The sequence below is a fragment of the Sinohyriopsis cumingii genome, chromosome 1, assembly GCF_028554795.1.
Source record: "Sinohyriopsis cumingii isolate HCF-2022 chromosome 1, ASM2855479v2, whole genome shotgun sequence".
Lineage (NCBI taxonomy): Eukaryota > Metazoa > Mollusca > Bivalvia > Unionida > Unionidae > Sinohyriopsis > Sinohyriopsis cumingii.
Window position 1 is genome coordinate 148,364,944 of NC_142961.1, and position 20,737 is coordinate 148,385,680.

General features: G+C 32.7%; 1 protein-coding gene across 1 annotated transcript in view; it reads right to left on the minus strand.

Moving 5' to 3' along the window:
- Positions 1-20,737, minus strand: part of LOC149808119 (cilia- and flagella-associated protein 61-like) — a 161,920-nt gene that overhangs the window by 116,799 nt on the left and 24,384 nt on the right. The window contains exons 7-13 of the mRNA XM_089973561.1: positions 18,642-18,824; positions 14,374-14,531; positions 13,734-13,873; positions 11,598-11,706; positions 7,783-7,853; positions 3,879-4,005; positions 298-375 (exon numbers count right to left, since the gene is read on the minus strand). Coding sequence (XP_089829687.1) covers positions 298-375; positions 3,879-4,005; positions 7,783-7,853; positions 11,598-11,706; positions 13,734-13,873; positions 14,374-14,531; positions 18,642-18,824 — 866 coding nt within the window. The remainder of the gene's footprint in view (positions 1-297; positions 376-3,878; positions 4,006-7,782; positions 7,854-11,597; positions 11,707-13,733; positions 13,874-14,373; positions 14,532-18,641; positions 18,825-20,737) is intronic.

Below are 20,737 nucleotides of genomic sequence, written 5' to 3' on the forward strand. Positions count from 1 at the left end.
ATATTAACTCTTTAGGAGGCCTAGATGGATCAGTGGTGATGTGCTTGCTTTGCAGTTTGGTGGTCATAAGTTTTATCCAGGGTAGTAAACTTATTCAAGGAGAAAGTCAAAGTCATCATTTTAAAGTCGGTCTTCTCTAGGTACTCCAGTTTCCTCCTCAGTAAATATTTCTAAATTCAATCTGCTGGCCCATAAAGAGTATATTGCATAAATTGTTAGAATTTGCTGCACAATTGATACAGTACAAAAACAGATTGCACATTTTAAACTGCTCTATCACTTTTCCAGCTGAGTTACCTCTTCTCTTCTGATGATGGCGATTCCCACAATCTGTTTCTGTGACTCTGCCACAAAAGCCTGGAGCTCTGTGCCATCCTGGAATCAGGGTGAAATAGACGAGTTACATTTTTGTCATTGAACCCAACCATTAGTAATTTCAAGTAATTCTATTGTTTAAAATTTGATAACATGGATCTCTGATGCAAAAGATACAATCCAAATCAATTTTTAAGAAATTAGACCAAAGGATCTCCATGATATCTCTCTCACCTTCTTGGCAGAACAGACATTTTTCACTAAAAGCTTTAAGAAAAACATCTTATATATCTAAACCTTTGATTTCCTAATGATATGCTATCTTTCATGTGTTATTGTCATTTGTTTCACCTTTGTGCATGTACAACCTTTATTTCTTTGATGTGTTTAATAATGTTGTTTCCTTTTTAATGCAGGTGGCCTGATTTCAACATTGTTCATTATTATGCAACTTTGTGTACCTGAGCTAGAATATTCTGGTACACAGATAAACAGATTTGCTGTGGGCATCAAGTGGGACTAGATACATCTGCATTTGAAATTAAATACCCTTATTAAAAAGTATTATTATTATTATTATTATTATTATTATTATTATTATATCAATTCTGCATACTTATCATAAATCTTGCCGTAAAGGTTACAAGCAATTCTCACATTTTAAATTAAAAATTTTGATGTTTGACTGGATAACATCAGTACCCAACAAGAATTCTGAGTCAAGTTGGAGTTGGAATGTGAGAATCCTCTGCAATCTTAAAATTTGGTGTGATCATGATATTAAAGTGTAAAAGTCATTTGTAATCTCAGAAAATGGTGTGATCATGATATTTAAGTGTGAAAATCATCTGCAATCTCACAATCTGGTGTGATGATAGTACTTATTAAAGTGTGAGAATCGTCTGATGTCCTAGAACCTGGCCTGATTTCTATTTCAAGTTTGTGGCATATTTACACCATTATAGTTTTGAACAGAATGAAAAACCGAAAGTGTTCTACCTAATGTAGTGATTTTTAAAGTTAATTTTTTTTTTTATTACTGAATACAGTTTTCTCTAAATCCACCAGATTTGTATGCTTTTTACACTGCTTTCATTTACAATATATGGACAGAACAAGAAGTTCACAAAGCATTATTGACCGCTCTGGTGGCATTGTGGTTAGAGTGTCCACCCAAGATGCGGGAGGTCATGGGTTTGAACCCTGGCCGAGTCATACTAAAGACTTATAACAATGGTACTAACAGCTGCCTCGCTAGGCAATCAGCATTACGAGGTTAGTATTATGACTGGTTGGCCTGGTGACAGGATAATGTGACTGGGTGGGACATGAAGCTACATGTCTGTGGAAGATGCCCCAGTGCTAGACAACACTATGAACTGCCACACTGCAGACTTCATGGTGATATGACTGAAAATGTTTTAAAGCTAAGCTAAAAATCCAAATCACACCCACACACACAAAGCATTATCATGTCCCATTGTGATATGATGCATCCTATCTTTATAACACACAATCAATGCTATGATGTTATGATCAATTTCACACTTTTGTATATGTTAACTAGTGCAAGATAATGTTGTGATATCATATTACTAGGTAAGTACATTATACCATGATGACTTGATATCATATTACTAGGTAAGTACATTATACCATGATGCCATGATATCATATTACTAGGTAAGTACATTATACCATGATGCCATGATATCATATTACTAGGTAAGTACAAAATACCATGATGACTTGATATCATATTACTAGGTAAGTACATTATACCATGATGACTTGATATCATATTAGTAGGTAAGTACATTATACCATGATATCATGATATTATATTACTAGGTAAGTACATTATACCATGATATCATGATATCGTATTACTTGGTAAGTACATTTTCCATAATATCATGATATCATATGACTATGTATTACTAAGTACATTATACCATGATGTCATGATATCCTATTACTAGGTAAGTACATTTTACCATAATGTCATGATATCATATGACTACATATTACTAAGTACATTATACCATAATGTCATAATATCCTATTACTATAGTCTGACTCTACATCCCGGTTTGTTTGTACCCCCTACCGATTTCAAAAACGAGAAAGTTTAATGTGATAAAAAGTGCACAGAACTAAGTCAACTGAATCACTGATTTATAATTTCTAACCTGACTGTGACCAGAATGGCACTAATGCTGGCATCCCCTGCAACATTTCATGCTTAATGGACTTTCCATACTAACAAGGAGCTATATTGCGTACACTATAGGCTAGTTTATTTCCATCAGACAACATAATGACGTAGTTCATCCTGTTCGGTAACTGTTGAATAATTGCGTAAATTACATAACGTTGAGAATTTGGAATTATATCCCTCTGCATATATGAACATAGAAATTAAGCCGCTTGTTAAATCCACATGAAAAGCAAATTTGTAGTTGTCATTATTTTCCTTTGCTTGATTCGACACTGTAAATATCGGAAGCAGACGACTTATGTATGTACATCTGTAGTCGTGATACACCCCTTTGCTGAAAATGGACTTGTCCAGAAACTGGAAATGGATCCAAGCATGTCCATTTATTACACTGAAAACTTCCGTTAAGCATGAAACGCCCATACGATGACGGTGTTAGGGCCACTCTAATCAGAGTCAGGTTAGAAACTATAAATCAATGAATGAATTGACTAAGTTCCTTGCACTTTTTATCACATTAAAGGTTTCCATTATTTAAATCAGTAGAGGGGTACAAACAAACAGGTTTGTATTATCAGACTATAGGTAAGTACATTATACCATGATATCATATTACTTGGTAAGTACATTATACCATGATGACATAATATTATATTATTAGGTAAGTACATTATACCATGATATCATGATATATTACTTGGTAAGTACATTATACCATGATGACATGATATCCTATTACTAGGTAAGTACATTATACCATGATATCATGATATTGTATTACTTGGTAAGTACATTTTACCATGATATCCTATTACTAGGTAAATACATTATAGCATGATATCCTATTACTAGGTAAGTACATTATAGCATGATATCCTATTACTAGGTAAGTACATTATACCATGATATCCTATTACTAGGTAAGTACATTATACCATGATGTCATGATATCCTATTACTAGGTAAGTACATTATACCATGACAACATGATACATTAATACATTATTTTACTAATATTACAAGCATTCAGCTGAATTACTGGCTTAAAGTTAAGATAACTTTCAAAGTTTTAATTGAAGAACAAATGATGCATTTCATCAGATGATAAATATAACATCTGCATTAATTTATGTGAAATTTCAAAAAAAATTAAAAGATCCAAATAATTTTGTTTATTTCGTTAGTTACTCATATAAATTCAGGTATGTACATGACTCCATAAAACTTAAAAACAAAATTATAACATTGGCAACAAATTATGCCACAGATGCTGATGCCAATGTTACTGCCAATGTCTCATTGACAGCTTATGAGGGTGAAATAAACAGCAAAGAGAACATACATTATCTCTTCTGGCTTTGTTGTACTGCTGAAGATCTTTCAAAAGGTTTTCATGAAGGTCAACATTTTTCACAAGCTTCTCAACTTCAGAATAGTCACTTGTACAGGCTGGGCGAACCATGAAGTCCCTAAAATTATGTTTAATGTAGAGTAACTGACTGCTTATATTACTGCATGCAAATAAACTGCAAAATATTTGTGAAATAACAATGTTTTAGAATCTGATGTGTAGTCTGCATTTTCACAATTTTAGTGGCACAAACTGTTTAACTATGTAAATTTTCATGATTTTAAAAAATTTTAATTCTGGACTTGACGATGAAAGTTGCAAAATAGAACCATGCAAAAATTTATCCACTTACAGTATTTATGTACAGGTGAATCTTTCTCTGACCAATGAGTACACATAATCTTAGCAGATTATATCTCCCTACCTTCTAGAACAAATGTTATGCAAAGAATAAGATTTTTGACTTTCAAATCCTGAGACATCATTTTTTATAAAAGTATGATTTTCGGTATTCTTATGAAGAAAAATGAGATAAAGAAAATATCAGGCCATAATGAGCATTAACAGTAAAATATAATCAATGATGCTCATGGAAAACTATCACCACAGGGCAGTTTATACAGCTGCTTGACAAAGAGGTGATCCCTTAAAAATGATTAAAAGGTAAAAGCATCACAGATAAACAACCATCACTGCAATGATTGCTTAATTGACTGACCTCGTGCATTTGTGCAAGGGACCAACCATTTAATGGGAGGGGGACTGAGACATATTTATCTTGATATAAATAAAACAATCTTTCTGGTTTGAAAGAAAATTTCCCTCCTCCTACTCTTAAAAATTAAAAGTGGTCATTTCCAAAAGGGGAATTTAAGCAATACTTGCTAAAGATTAGTGGCTAGTTCATGATCAGCTGCAATACTCCTTTGAATTAGATTTTAATCCTTTGAGTTAGATTTTACTCATATAGAATACAAATTTGAGTTAGATTTTACTCATATAGAATACAAATCTGAGTTAGATTTTACTCCTTATATAGAATATAAAAGAGGAATATTTAGGTTTGTGGAATAGTGTGGCAGTGAGATTCATTTTTAAAGGCAAAATGCAGGTGTTATATAGGGAAGGATGAGGGATGAGACATCTTCGAAGTGAGCAAAGTCCAGAGAAACTAAATTTCTGAATTATAGGTTGAGTGAGTTTAACTTTGTGAAGTGCCACAGCAAGGGAAAGCATTATAATCTTCACATGTACTGGAAACATCATACTGACGCTAGTTACTCTGGACTGTAACATGTCCTTTGACATAACACCACCCCACATTTAAATAACAGCAGCAACCAGTCTCTAATAACTGCACAGATGACACTAATAAGATTCGCACTGCCTTTAATCCTTCCACTGAACTATTGAGAACAGCAATGTCTGTATCTTCTAAGTTTGTATTCCACTGTCTAGTGGATTCCAAGAGAAAGACCATTTGATCTTTGTGATACTGGTTGAAGGTTTGGGATTTTCTTTCCAACCAGGAATTCTGGGATTCTTTTATTTTAAGATAATTAACAAAAAACTAATATGATGGCTACAATTATTGTATTTTTTCTACAATGGAGAGCAAAAGTTTTTTTGTGAAGCTATGTGGAGACTGGAAATTTCTTTTAAAAAGATCCCAGGCTGCATCTACATCTGAAATATTAATGGTTAATCTCAAAAGAAAGAAACATGCTGTTTTTAATTTATTGTCTCTGTTGGTTGATAATGAATGTGTGTACATATGTGTGTGTTTGTGTGGTGATGATATTTGAGAATAATAGCCCTACCAAAACTATTTTGTGCTTTTGAAAATAATAAAAGCTTTAAAGAAAACATTTAATTTTCTTTTTTATTAAAACTGGAATTTCCAGTCATCTTGTATAAGCTTATATAAGTAGATAATCTATTCTTAATCTTACAATTTCTGTTGCTTTTCTGCTTCACGGGCACTGCTCCCACCCCATCCCCCTCAATCTTAAAACTATTTTTGAGTCTCAAAAATATCCCTCACACTATATGGAAGGTTAGCAGGTAAGCATCTATAAAGATATAACACTGTGTTTTTAGCTCTGTTGCATAATGCAGCCTAACTTTGTGGTCCCCTCTGTTGCCTGACTGCATGGATTCAACAGTGTTTTGGATTCTAATTCCAGTGCAGGCTCTCCTAGGGATGACTGATTGTGAAATGTTGGACTATTTAACTTGTTAAAGATTGATAATGTTAGATAGCTAAGGGCCAATGCAATCCAAAATAATGAAAGAAATGTATAAACTTGTGTGCAGTTTATTGCATTACTCTTTGCTGAATATCCCCAACTAATGGTCTCATTATGCAGAAAGGTAATTGCCCATAAATTACAAGATGAAAATGAATTCATCAAATCTGCACAGGTTGAAAATCAATGAGTCCTCTTATCAAAGTGTCAAGAAAGGGTATGTAGGTGAGTGAATTTTTGCATATGACATAATTAATGAGATGACACCGACTTTCAAGAACAGACAACTGGTGCAGCCAATTTACAGCAAATCATAAATTGCCATACATTTCCAAAGGTCCTGTATACTTTATGTTGTCTTTATCATTTTCTTTCATTATTGTTATTATTAAAACTGTATGAGACTTTTTCATTACTGAACAAGAGACTTAAGTTGCAACCACATCATCATATTTCCAATCTATTTCAGAGTTCACAGCACTGCAATACATCTAGGTATAAAGTAATGTTATATTGATGACATAATCAAAGTGACGTCATATTAATCACATCATCAAATGATCACATTATTTTGAGCCACACAATAAGTGTTGATTTTTACAAAAGTAGACTGCAAAAATCAGTCACCAATGGGATAAGTTACTTTTGGCTGTTGAAGGGAGGTTCAATAATTTGTCGGCAGGTATTAGGGCTTAACAGCATGTTATCTTAACAATGGCTATATGGTTCCATTTGCATGTAAAGTTGTAAAAATGTAAATAGAAAGAACTGCATACAAACCTTAGAAAGATAAACCCTTTCAAGAAAATACATGAAATACTACAAGATAAGACATAAAAGGTAAAGATGTTAAAATTCTCTAAAATGTTTATAAAATAAAAGATAAAGACATTTTAAAAAAATCATGAAAATATAGGATTAAATATGCAGATGAAATGAAGAAAAGGAAAAATCAGACCCTACATAGATACGGTAGGCTATTGTTTAAGGCAGTTGACTGTAATGGAAAGTTGTACTGTATTAGAGAACTAAACAATAAATTATTCCAATAGTATCAGTTCTGTATTTGCCATTAATGCAAGTATGTATTCCCTCTTTCATAGTGTCACAATGTGGTGATTTGTGTCTGATCTAAAACCTGTTCTAACTCAAAAATGTGTAACAGACACTATCAACAAAATGTAAAACAGACATTCTAATATATTGCATCTTTGCATTTTGGCAACAGTAAGTCAAATTTTCAATGTCTTCATGTCACACAGTGTACACTTGGCCTTCACAGAAAACTACAGGCCAAACTGTCTGGTCTATAGGGATTGAATGACAAGGCACTAGTTTGAAATAGTTATGGGCTAGAAGAAACAAATATGTCATATTATCATATTTTTACATTGTTTTTTAGAGCGAATACAGCTATAGATTCTACAAGAAGAAATATACTTCAGGAACATCAGAAAGCTGATCAACTAACAGATCAACTAATAGAAAATTGCTATATAATAGAAATAACACAAAGTGTGAAGACAAATTATCAGGTCAAAAATTTATAGTATCATTGAAAAACACACCTTATATGCTGTGTATCCTATATAAAGAACTTTAAACAACTGCATTGATGTAAGGTTAATCCATTTTATTCTACTTACTTAAGAAGTCCACTTTTATGAAAAACATACAGCTCTTGTGATAAGGTACTGGGACATCTTGGTGTGATCCTCTACAAAATAAATAAATACATCATAACATTTTTATGTTACCATATATACACATATACAAGATGGATCCAACTGCATAGACCCAGATCTGCTATCATATAATGTTTCAGAAGACTAGGGTCTATGCAGTTTGTTAAGAGTAACCAGTAAAACAAAAAACAAAACCCGTTTGTGCATTATTTGATAGAGACCTTGATCTATATTGTTTACTTGTGGACCCAACTCAAATGTAAGAAAAGTGACATAAAGAAATCTATTTTAATGAAATCTGCTGAAACCAGTTTATGTGTTTATTAAAGACAAATTTGAAAACAAATTTGATTAGAGCTGGGACCGAGGTCTTTGTCATGATCTGACAAGAATTCTTAGTAGTCAAGGTTTAAATTATTATATTTTTTTCACTGTAAATCACATTATTTTCATATTTAAGTTTTGTTTTTAAAGGATAACAATGTTTATGACAAAAGGACCAGTAAATATCTGTAAAGATAGTTCCTGAACCAGGGTTAAACATTAATTTAGTCACCACCATTTTGAATGTGCCATTTTAATGTACATGAGTAGATGGACCTTTCAAACTGTTTTTAATAAATACAGCAACTGATTTTATATCTATAATTGTATTGTATTGGTAACATCCCACACTGTCTATAGTGACTTCCTTTTTGTTTAAATAAATCAATCACACTTCTTTTCATTGTGTTTACACAGCACTGCATGCAAAAACGTCATATTTGTTTAAATATCTTAAAACCATTACCAATAAAATACAAATATATGTTGAACAAACGTTTACTTGCAAAATTGTATATCAGTAACATGCAGCTGGAACTAAACATTTACTAAAAATGAATGACACTGAAATGCTTTGACTTGCTGAGTCATTTTATTAGATCAAGTCAGATAGCAGGTAAATTGAATGACACTGAAATGCTGTGACTTGCTGAGTCATTTTATTAGATCAAGTCAGATAGCAGGTAAATTGAATGACACTGAAATGCTGTGACTTGCTGAGTCATTTTATTAGATCAAGTCAGATAGCAGGTAAATTGAATGACACTGAAATGCTGTGACTTTCTGAGTCATTTCATTAGATCAAGTCTGACAACAGGTATACTGAATGACACTGAAATGATGTGACCTTTTGAGTCATCTTATTAGATCAAGTCAGATAGCAGGTAAATTGAATGACACTGAAATCTTGTGACTTGTTGAGTCAACTTATTAGTGAAGTCATTATATTAGATCAAATCTGATTACAGATAAATTGAATGACACTGAAATGCTGTGACTTATTGAGTCATCTTATTAGTGAAGTCACCACATTAGATTTAACCACTCCGGTGGCCTAGTGGCTAGAGTGTCCGCCTCGGATAAGTCATATCAAAGACTTACAAAAATGGTACTAAAAGCTGCCTCACTTGGCGCTCAGCATTAAGAGGTCAGTGTTAGGACTGGTCAAACTGGTGTCAGGATAATGTGACTGGGTGGGACATGATGTTACATGTCTGTGGCATGATGCCCCAGTGCTAGGCATCACTATAAACTGCCACACTGCAGACATCATAGTGATATGTCTGAAAAATTGTTAAAGTGATGTTTGAAAAAAATCCAAATCCAAAATTCATCATATCAGGTCAAATCTGATAGCAGGTAAACTGAATAATACTTAAATGTTGTGAATTGTTAAATCATCTTATTAAACCAAGCTTCATAGCAAGTAAATTAAATGACACTGAAATGCTATGACTTGCTGAGTCATCTTATTAGATCAAGTCTGACAACATGTATATTGAATGACACTGAAATGCTATGACTTGTTGAGTCATCTTATTAGATCATGCATGATAGCAAGTAAACTGAGAATTGAGAAAAAAAAGAACAATATTTAAACCTCACATACTGATAATTTCTCCCCTTATTAAAAATGTTAATTTATGATATATCTTTAATGAAAGCGAAAAATATATTCATTAATATTGAGATTTCCTATTGTAATTTGATAAATGGATAGATATTCCAGAGAGTCATAGAGAGGTAGAAAGAAAAATAAGTTGAATCATTACATAACTACAAAGAAAATAATTGCATACATTGTGTGCATTGATGGATAATCATATTAACTGTTGTCTGGTTGCAAATTGCAGAGTTACACACAAGAGTGTCATCTACATCCCATATACAATGCAAGTTCACTCTCTCTCTCTCTCTCCTTCCTAAAAATAGGAACCACAATAGCTCATTGGCAAGAGCACTAGACACATAAATCAAGGGTCTGAGTTGAAGCCTACCCTGGCGAGGCCAGATCTCCTGCCTTCATGTGTTCATGGGAATGGCACTTAATTCCTATTTCCTCAGCAAGATATAGCCAAATAAAGTACTGAAAATTCTATAAAACCCAACCAAGCAACCAACCAAACAACTGTCCTTAAATCTTCAGACAAATGTATGGAGAATGCTAGTTGTACTATTTCCTAGTATTTTTTATTATGAATTTTTTGTATGAAATCTTGTTATTTCTTACTTATCATTAAGAAAAAATTCTAATATTTTATAGTTTATATATCTTTTACCACAAGACATTTATTTAAGCCAAAATATGAGACAAATTTATTATCAAACGTCTTACATGTCATATGTTTCTGTCTGTCACAATAAACAAATTACCACTTTGCAAACTGATGGGCAATTGAAGTTTTTGATCTTCTTCATTTAAAATCCATGTTTGGTGTTTTTTAATTTTTGGTGTACGTTTCTCTTAATAAAAGCAACATTGTCTAGAATTTTAATCAAGCTCTATAAATGAAAATCAGGTATTGTTATGTTTTAAAATTACATCTCAAAACATGTCACAGGAAATAATAAACATTTAAAAAATTATATTTTTATCTAATAAAAAAGTGTGGATGCTTTTCATGTAAATTCCACGATTTATGAACTTAAGCAATAAATTCTAAGACAGAGCTGGGAAAATTCTCTGCATTCAACAAAAGGATTAATTTTAACATACTGCAAATTATTGCTAATTTTAACATACTGCAAATTACTGCTAATTTTAACATACTGCAAATTACTGCTAATTTTAACATACTGCAAATTACTGCTAATTTTAACATACTGCAAATTACTGCTAATTTTAACATGCCCAGCCCTTCCATACAAAAAAACAAACAAACAATCACATATGGCATAACATTTTGTTACTTGTTTCCTGGAGGGGGTAGCATTGCCATTTATGTATGTGTATATTTGTTTGTTTTCCTTATATTTGAAGCATATTCATGTTGTGAACAATTCCATTGCAGAAATCTACCAGCAGCTGCCCTAGATAGTCTGGATTCAAAACTGGTCTCTTATTTCATAAAATATATGTCAGCAAATAAGTCATCGTCTTCTACAGCAATTCCTTAAAAACTACTGTAAATCAAAATCATTGTAAGATGGTATGTTTCATAGGCAGCATAGAAATGTCTAGAAAAGTTTGGCTTGATTCAGCTGGGAAAAAGCCTGGAACAACACCAGCTGTTATAGCATTTTATGGAATATTTCTGCTGCAATACCAACTCTGTCTGACTGAGATTTTTCAAGTTGAAAATCATAGAAATCACTGAGAAATCCAATCAAATTTCAATGTTTTTTTACTATATTAACTTTTTAAATCCAGGTATATTCTTGAAAATACTCCAGGGATTCCAAGCAAATGTTTGCAGAGGTTGCAAATAATGTACAGTTGTAGAAGTACTCACCACAAATTCCTGTAGTAGTGGAAACTCTGGCACCAGATGTGGTACTGTTATAATACAGAAATCTCGATCAGGAAAGCAGGTAAAAGCTTTGGACAAAAAGTCAACAGATCTGGAAAAAGATACTAGAAATGAAAGACAAATCTCAGACATTTTTATTTACATTTAATTACAGTAGAATGTGGTTGATAATCACCACAAAAAGTGTATAAAAATTGCTTAACTGCATTTGAAAAAAAGTACTGAGATCAGAAGTGAGATGGAAAAGTAATTAATAGGTAATCATTTAATTCATTTAATCACATTAACTATCAGAAGATGGATTTATGAAATATGATACATGATTTATGAAACTGTAATCTGGTAAGCTGGCAGGTATGATTATGTTGTTTTACATCTTTGCAGGGCAACTTCCTCTTTGAAAATTCTTTTACTAATTGCACTGATTAAAGCCGAAGTACCAGTTCACAGATTTTACTCCTCATTTGAAATTGTTTGAATGTCTTTACAAATCCAGGTTTTTATCCGATCTTTCTGTTAATAAGTAAAACAAATTTAGATTAAGCTACAATCATGACAATCACAACTGATATCATTCAGATGATGAATGATTTGTCACTCAATTCATGTTTCAATACTGTTGTTATTTACCTCACTAGCTTCATGACATCAAAAAAGAGGCCCAAGTGGCCTGATATTTCTAACTTGGGTAGCTGACTTATGCCAGCTTGTGACTGTAGATTTTCATGATATTGAGAAGGTTGAGGGGAGAGAAAGGTTTGAAGCATCATGCCAGGATATAAGCTTTATGTTAGGATGCTTTCTTTCAATATGCTGAGAAGAATTTGCAAATACCAACTGTAAATGGGTGACAGATTGCAAAGACATACAATGAGCAACACAATATGGATGAAGGACCATATAATATAAGCCTTATGGGTAGGTGAGGTAAAAATGAGCCTGACACGAAGAACTGCATTCACTCTCTATGCAGCAAAATCACTTTTTCCAACATCCTTGCTTGAAATATAATATGTGAATTACACAAAAGAGGTATCATATTCCCTGTGTTGGTTCTGGTGGCATCAACTTTGTTAAGTTCTTGTTTTACAGTTTTTGATTATCACATATCTACTGCATTAACTAAGACTTTGGTACAATAATACTGCAGTTCTCACTTATTAAAATGTTCTTTATTATAATGTGATTATGGATATAACATGGCATCACTACAGACTCCATGGCCAAACTTAAACCATAGTATTTGAATTAGTTTATCAAATTTTTGACAATCTAGGTTGAAAGAAAACACCATGAAGCTATGTATTTTTACTTGCATTTGAAACGTTGTCTGACATATTCTATCAGTCCTACTATACTACATTTTAGTACATATACAGTTCTCTTTATACTGTGGCACAGTTATCACTATACCATGGTTTGGTACATAATGCAGTTCTCACATTACCATGGTTTGGTACATAATGCAGTTCTCACGTTACCATGGTTTGGTACATTACACAATCAGTGGTTATGGACACCAACTACTGCATTATAATGAGGGAAAGCTGTAGATGCCTAAAGTTTTTGTATTATGATAAGCCAGGATTTCAGTTGTTTCTCCTGCACCAGCATAATCCCATTTGCTATTGAGATACTGTGTTCCAAAGAACACTTGTTACATTGCTCTATCCTGACAATAGCTTGTTTGTTTTAAAAAATAAATATTTCTCAACATAATCAACCTGGTCATGCATTATAAGATTAAGAAGCACCTATTTTTTTCCTTTTTTCTGAGGTCTAGATATCTAGTTCTAATAATCTTGATATGGACAAGAATTTAGAAGCATAATATGTGACCAAGGATATATATACATGGTGCATCATTAAGTGGGTATATTTTTGGATGTAAAATTTGATGATTTTTTTTGCCAAAAAAAGATATTTTACTTCTGACTAGTTATATTTAGCAATTGTGGATCTAAGCTGTTTATTTCACTTTAGTTGGTAAATACTGACTGGATTCATTTTCACAATCTCAATTCTGAGACCAACAAATTACAGAAAAATGTTTTGCTCTATGGTATCCTCAAAATTCCCTTACAAAGAGAGTTATCTCCCTCTTTAAAAACCTCTTACCTCATCTCATATCTCTCATCAATGCAAAAGAGCTGAATACAGAAAGCGTTAGGATCTCCATAGTAGGTTGGGACAAATCTCTTAGGTAATTTTGTCGCTTGAGTCAATGCCCTAGGGGAACCAAATGCTGATTCTTGAGACTGAAACAACATTGGAATAGACAATGCATTATCATACTACTCAATAATCTAAATCTCAATATTGTTCATAATAATCTCTTGATGATATAAAGAATATAATCAAATGCATTGTGGGACCACTAGTGCTCACTCAAAATGAAATCCATGAAGAAAGTTGAATAATCCTTGAGAAGCAATAATCAAAATTATTCAATCTTTTCATAAATTAAAGACAAAATGAATACAACTTTCAATTTCTATTTATCAAATGATTAAATTACTGATTCTGTACAATAAAAGCACAAAATAGTGATGTGCAATGACTGAGAAATTTTGTTTAATCTTCTAAGAAAATAGTGGATAACATCAAATGGATGATAACATCATTCATTATATAAGTAATACAGACCATGATCTACCACCCAGATGACAAGTTTTGCTATTCAAAATACATGAGCAAATATGGCCAGGATATTTAAACAGGACAGGATCCAAAATCCCATTAAATTAAGCATATTTACTGCTTGACTGTCTCTCCTTGATGCTGCCTCCATTTCCTTCACAGTCTCTGCTATAGCCTCTGCATCATTTTTATCACTTAGAAGTGACCCTGTACTGCCTCCCATATTGGCATCACTAAGCCTTGGCTTTATTTTGGTCTCACTAGCCATACTATTAGCTGAAAATTATAGTATTTGCAAGTCAGTGAGGTGCAATTTAAAATAAGACATACTGGTACTGTAATTAAAAAGATTCAAACTTTGAACATGCAACTGAAAATAAACCTGAATCATACAAAGTCGGTATAAAACTCCTCAAAGTTAACATTTGAATTTAGAATGGCCTCTTAAGTGAGTCCGTAAAACATCATATATAGAATATAAGGTTAATGATAGGTTTCTTTGGTTTTATGTTAGAAAACATCGAGTCATTGAGCTGTCTTAACGTTTATGCTTTGTGTTCAAAGAGACTGATGTTGATTTCTATTTTTATCCTTCAACTAGAACTTGCATTCACTCAATACAATATATCCAATAAGCCAACATTGTATCGGTTTATTACCCCAATAAAGTCATATGTGATCTCTAATGATACACTATTTTCAACAATATACATTTAAACTCCTTTCAAGACAGTTCCCTTGATGTTCCCAATGCAGTCACAAAATGCACCTACCTCTAACATGTAATTAGTGGAAATCAAAATCATGCAACACTCCATAACATCTCTATCACTGATAATTAACAGAGAACCTACCATATGTACTAGTTTATGGGTGGAGTCCAACAGCAAACTGCATAGACCCAGATTTGCTGTCACATAATGTGCTGGCAGATAAGAGTCTATGACATTTGTTAGGAATAATCAGAAGAACAAATAATACACACACCAATTAGGGTCTATGTTTTTTTTCTCACATGAACTTGACTAATAAGCGAGTACATACAGTATTCAAATATACTAACCAATACTCACTGTTTGTTCCATACAGTTTAAAATCCTCCTATGAATACAAGTCACATTCCCCAATGTTCAACAATGAATCTCTATTTTTCCTCATAAACCTCAGTTTCATATACATTCTTTGGTTTTCAGTGGAATACTCATTTGTAAAATATGAACATCTACAACAATGAATCCACATGAAGGGACACATAATTCAACATAATTGTCAACTCAACAGAATTATCCTTCCACTTTACTGCCAATGCCCAATCGTTGGACAACATTAATGTTTTAACTTTTCATTGTGTATGTTTAATTACATTTCTGTTAGCAAATCAATTATTCTATTTATTATGATATATTTTAATTGTGATCACAAGTGATTGATTCTTTGAAAATTTACTGACAGACTTTTTATACATTAGTAAGGCACTACATTCATGAAGCATACTAAACTGGATGACGATGTGATTCTGTCAAACTGAGACCAAAATAAGACCAACCATAGTTGACACAAAGACATGTTTTCTTTGTGAACAACACAGCAAAATAAAAAGTGACAGAGAGAATAACAAACTGATTGTATTGTACTTTTTTAGTAAGTGACATAAATTCTTTAATACACCATATATACTTATTTATAAGTCAAATTCAACTACAAACTGTACATACCCAGGTCTGCCATCAGATTGATTCATTTAGGATAAACAAGACACCAAAAGAAGTCTTTAGAAAATATCTAATATTGATATGACATTCAGTCTATGAGGTGTAGCAATAAGATTTTCAAGATGGCCACTGCAGTGGCCATCTTGAATATCAGCTCAGAACAATCAATTTTCATTTAAGACTAACTAGACATCATAAGAAGTTTTTGTTGAAAACTTTGAGCTGATATGACTTTCCATTCAGGAAAAGTAGTATAATCATTATTGACAAGATGGCTTGGTGGTGGCCATATTGGATGTCAGATCAGCACCATTTTCATTTTAGGACCAACCAGACATCATAAAAAGTCTTTAGTGAAATCCCTATTTTTATATGACTCTCCACTCAAGAGGAGGAGCAACATTTTCAAAATGGCCACTGTGGCAGTCATATTGAATGTCCAAGTGGAACCAGTTTCATTAAGGACCAACTAGACATCACAAGTCTTCTGATGAAAACTCCATGTCAATATCACTTTCCATTCAGGAGGATTAGCAACAGTAAAATTTTCAAGATGGCAATGGTGGCAGCCATGATGGATGTTATATCAGCACCATTTTTTGTTCAAGAGCAACTAGAGATCATTAGAAGTTTTCTGGTGAAAACACTATGTCAATAAGATTTTCCATTCAGGTGGAGTAACAATAACAAGTCTTTTCAATTGTTACATTTAGGAAATTAAATAATGTAATAGGACAAGGTAAAACCCAACAAGCATTCAATTTTTCAAAAATATAAAATGTATTGTCCTAAGATAAGAAATCAAATAAAGTGAAAGAATTAAAAATAAATTACAGTGTATGAATTCCAAGAATATTATCCTAAATGTCTATCAGTTTCACAGGATTCTGGAAACTATCCAAAGGTATTCTGAATGAAGGTTCAAATGTGCTATGTGCTATGCTAGCACCACTGAAGAAACACAGTTGTAATAATCTTAAAGTTTTTACTTCAAGGTAAATTCCATGAAAGTAGAATATCCCTTAAGTTCTTGAATTTTTCAAATAATCCAATTGAATTATATAAATATCCAAGTCCTTAAATAATTTCACTATATAATTCTGCAAATTTCTAGCTATTCAGAATGAATGTTTTCCACTTTGTAATTTCAAGAAACAAATTATAAATAAAACAAATACCCTCTCATGACCCTTACAAAAGCTGAATATAACTGAAGAATCCAAATGCAGTGCTTTAATTCCCTTATGCATATCAAATAAATAAAAGATAAAGAGTCCTAAAGATTTAAATCAATTTTCCCTTGGTTGTCGCAACACTTTCTTTCATTTATTATCCAATCAGTGGCCAGGGCAGTCATGACACCATACAAATGTACTCCCTAGAATCATGCTATGTTGACATGACCTACATTCCAAAAATGTATGGCATACTTGATATAAACATGGCAATCAGCCTTGATTCATTAATGGAATTTTCACAAGGTATTTTACATGTATACTACAAATGCAATGTGACTTCATCTTTAAAGTGGGTTCCAAAGTGTTCGAATTACCAAACATAATAATATTGTCATTAACCCAAATGACTTAAATAAAAACTGTATTGTAACATAATACAAGATATAGATACCCATAACATTAGATGGCCAATATTGTGGTTCAAGTGAAACCATTTTCATTCCAGACCAACTATATGTTATAGGAAGACTTCTGATGAAAACCCCATTACAATATGATTTTCTGTTCAGAAGAAGTAGTGAAAACAAAATTTTAAAGATCACTGTTGTGGTGGCCACACTGTATGCCTGATCAATATCATTTCCATCTTACTAGATAACAACGTAAGAATTCTTTACTTAAAACCCCATGTTGAGATGACCATCCATTCAAAAAGAGTAAAAAGATTTCAAGATGGCTGCTGTGATGGCGATACTGGATGTCTTTATTTTCCTTTAGAACCATATAAACCTTGGGATAAATGCATAGATAAAGTTTCATGACAATCCTCTAAGTAATTTTAGGAGTAGCAATAACAAACTTGTACTTAGAGACAGTTGGTAATTAAATGACAGATAATGGACAGTCAATAGACAGTCAATAGACAACAAGACCACCCTTAAAGCTCTTCTAAAACCAGTTGAGCTAGAAACCATTTAATTCCATTAACAGATGATTTTTCTTCAAAAATAAGCCTATCATAAAAGTAATCCAACCTTTGCATGTCTAAAATTACCCTTCCAGTAGAATGTTTACAGTGCTCAACATACAAAAACCTTTGGGTCAAGCTCTATATGTTTTCACAATATTCAGTCAATGTCTCCAGCCTGATAATTTTTCAAAATTGCATGTACTGTTTCACAAAAACATATAAAATAGTATTTTTATTCCTTTTTAATGACATAAAATTTGCTGTCATCTGAACCTTCATTTTGATTAATTTGCTACAAGGAAATTATAAGTAGGAAGTTTGGTTATCGGTAACTGGTCCTGTGCAAATCAAATTAGAAAGAACCGATCTGGAAAGAAGTCATCAGTGGCTTTATACTATTTAGATCTCTAAATGATTTTGAAATGTCAGACATTGAGATGGGTGCCTATCTGATAAGAGATTGAATCCATTTCTGGCACCCAAAGATCCCTAAAAAATTCCTGTAAAAGTGAACATAGCATCCTACCCCTGGAGCTTCTGCGACTAGACTGTTTACTTCCTGATTCCTTTTTCTCATCAGTCTTGGCTGGAGTTCCCTCCCCTAATTTATTAGCATCACCTTTTTTGGTTTCAGACTCTGCTCCAATAGCTTTGCTGGCCTCACCAGACTTGGATGATGCTCTTGACGAAGTTCTCTCCTGAGTTTCTGCTGTTGATGAGAATTAACGTAATTGCAATTATTAGCTGCTGGAGGTCTCAATAAAAATTTTGTTTCAATCATCTAAACTTGAAAAGTCAAAAAACTTTACCATGTTAATTTATAACCATAACTGAAGATTCTGCTGCTATTGCTGTCGACAACAATAATGATGATGAGGTGGAAGAGGAAGGAGGAAAAGGAGTGTAATATTAATTACAAAATCTACTGGCAGTTGTTTCTAATACTATTTATTTTTGCCATTATGTATTAAAATTAGAAATTCCAACTTACTGATTTCATTAACCTTGTGAAGCATCAACATCTTCCAGTTTCAATTATATTGCTAAGAAATCTGTACATACATTTCTTTAAGATGTATCATGCATCTGGTCTCGTGCTTTTTGCTAAAACTGATCGCAATTTTTTTACGTGCAGCAAAAACAGCAAACACTATTTTATACTCCTGCATTAACCAATAAGAAGCAGTGAATTTTCTCAAAGATGTGGCACTCCCTCATTATAGGGACCTTCATTATAACACATCTACTGTTATAAAGCAAGTATGGTAATGGGTCCCATTTTATTAAATGGTAGTAAAATTATGTTTGTGTACTTCATTACAAAGCTGTCTTGCAACAATAAGGTGGTATATTCTATAGCATGCATATTTGATGTACAGTGTTTGTAATGAAGGGGTACAATAAAAATCTGCCCTACTTGTTATGGAAATATAATTCCATTCAAGACATGCAGCCTGAAAAATGACTTTCTGGTTTCAGATGAGCCAAGCGTATCAAGCAGTGCTGTCCAACCCGCGGTACATGAGCTGATTTTAAATGGCCCGCCAGAGCTCGAGCACCTATATAGTTGCTGCTTTTCAGTTTTCTGCTGCAGCCCTTGGCTTAAAGAATAACATTTTTCAGTGGCCCATGGTGTCAAAAAGGTTGGACAGCACTGGTATAAAGGTATACCTCCTAATACTGTGATTTAATCATAACTGAATTTCATAAATAATCTCCAAATTGTCTGTGAGAAATAAATACTAGATTTCCGTTTTCAAAACATATGTCCTACTGCAGACATGCAGAACATAATACCTAAGTCCAAAAAACATTTCAAATTTAGAAAAATTAGAAATATATCGTAAGAGCTATAGGTCTATAATTATTTTGTGTGTCTGGTTCCCAATTTAAATTTTTTGGTAGAGAGATAATTGTAATTTTCATGAAATTATCTGGAACAAAGTTATCTACAAACATACAATCAAGTAAAATCATCAAAAGAACATGAAGTCTACTATCTGAAAAATTAAAATGTTCCACATATAAAAAAAATCTGATCCTGGACATTTACCCACTGTTTGTTTAGCTATGGCACACTGTATCTCAGATAATATGATAAGGTGAATACTACTGGAAGGGATATTGAATGCTGAAAGAACATACTCCTTATCTGAATCATTTTTAACACTATTGAGTAAGGCTTCAAAATGATTTTTCCATATGTTGCATATATTATTTTGGCTATGGTTCCCATCAATGCAAATTGGTAGCCTATTGGAAATTGCCACATTATTTTGTTTAACATGCTTCAGAATTCACATTGGTCTCAATTTTCAAATTTATCTGCAATTCTTCCTTCTTACATAATGTAAGAGCATATTTAAACTAAGCTTGAGTTTGGCATGTTTGGTTACTGAGAGGTCCATGAAGTTTACTGTTATCACACTACATAAGATAAACATTTCATGCAAAGTCATGCAGTTCTTTCACACAGTCATTCCAGCATGGATTTACTAGTGAAGTATTTACCAGAGTTGGACAAAGTTCTTACTATATCTGTGTAAAATCCATTAAATAGCACCTGATTACTACAGCCATGATTGTTACAAACCACAAAACAATATGGGATCTCTGTCTTGT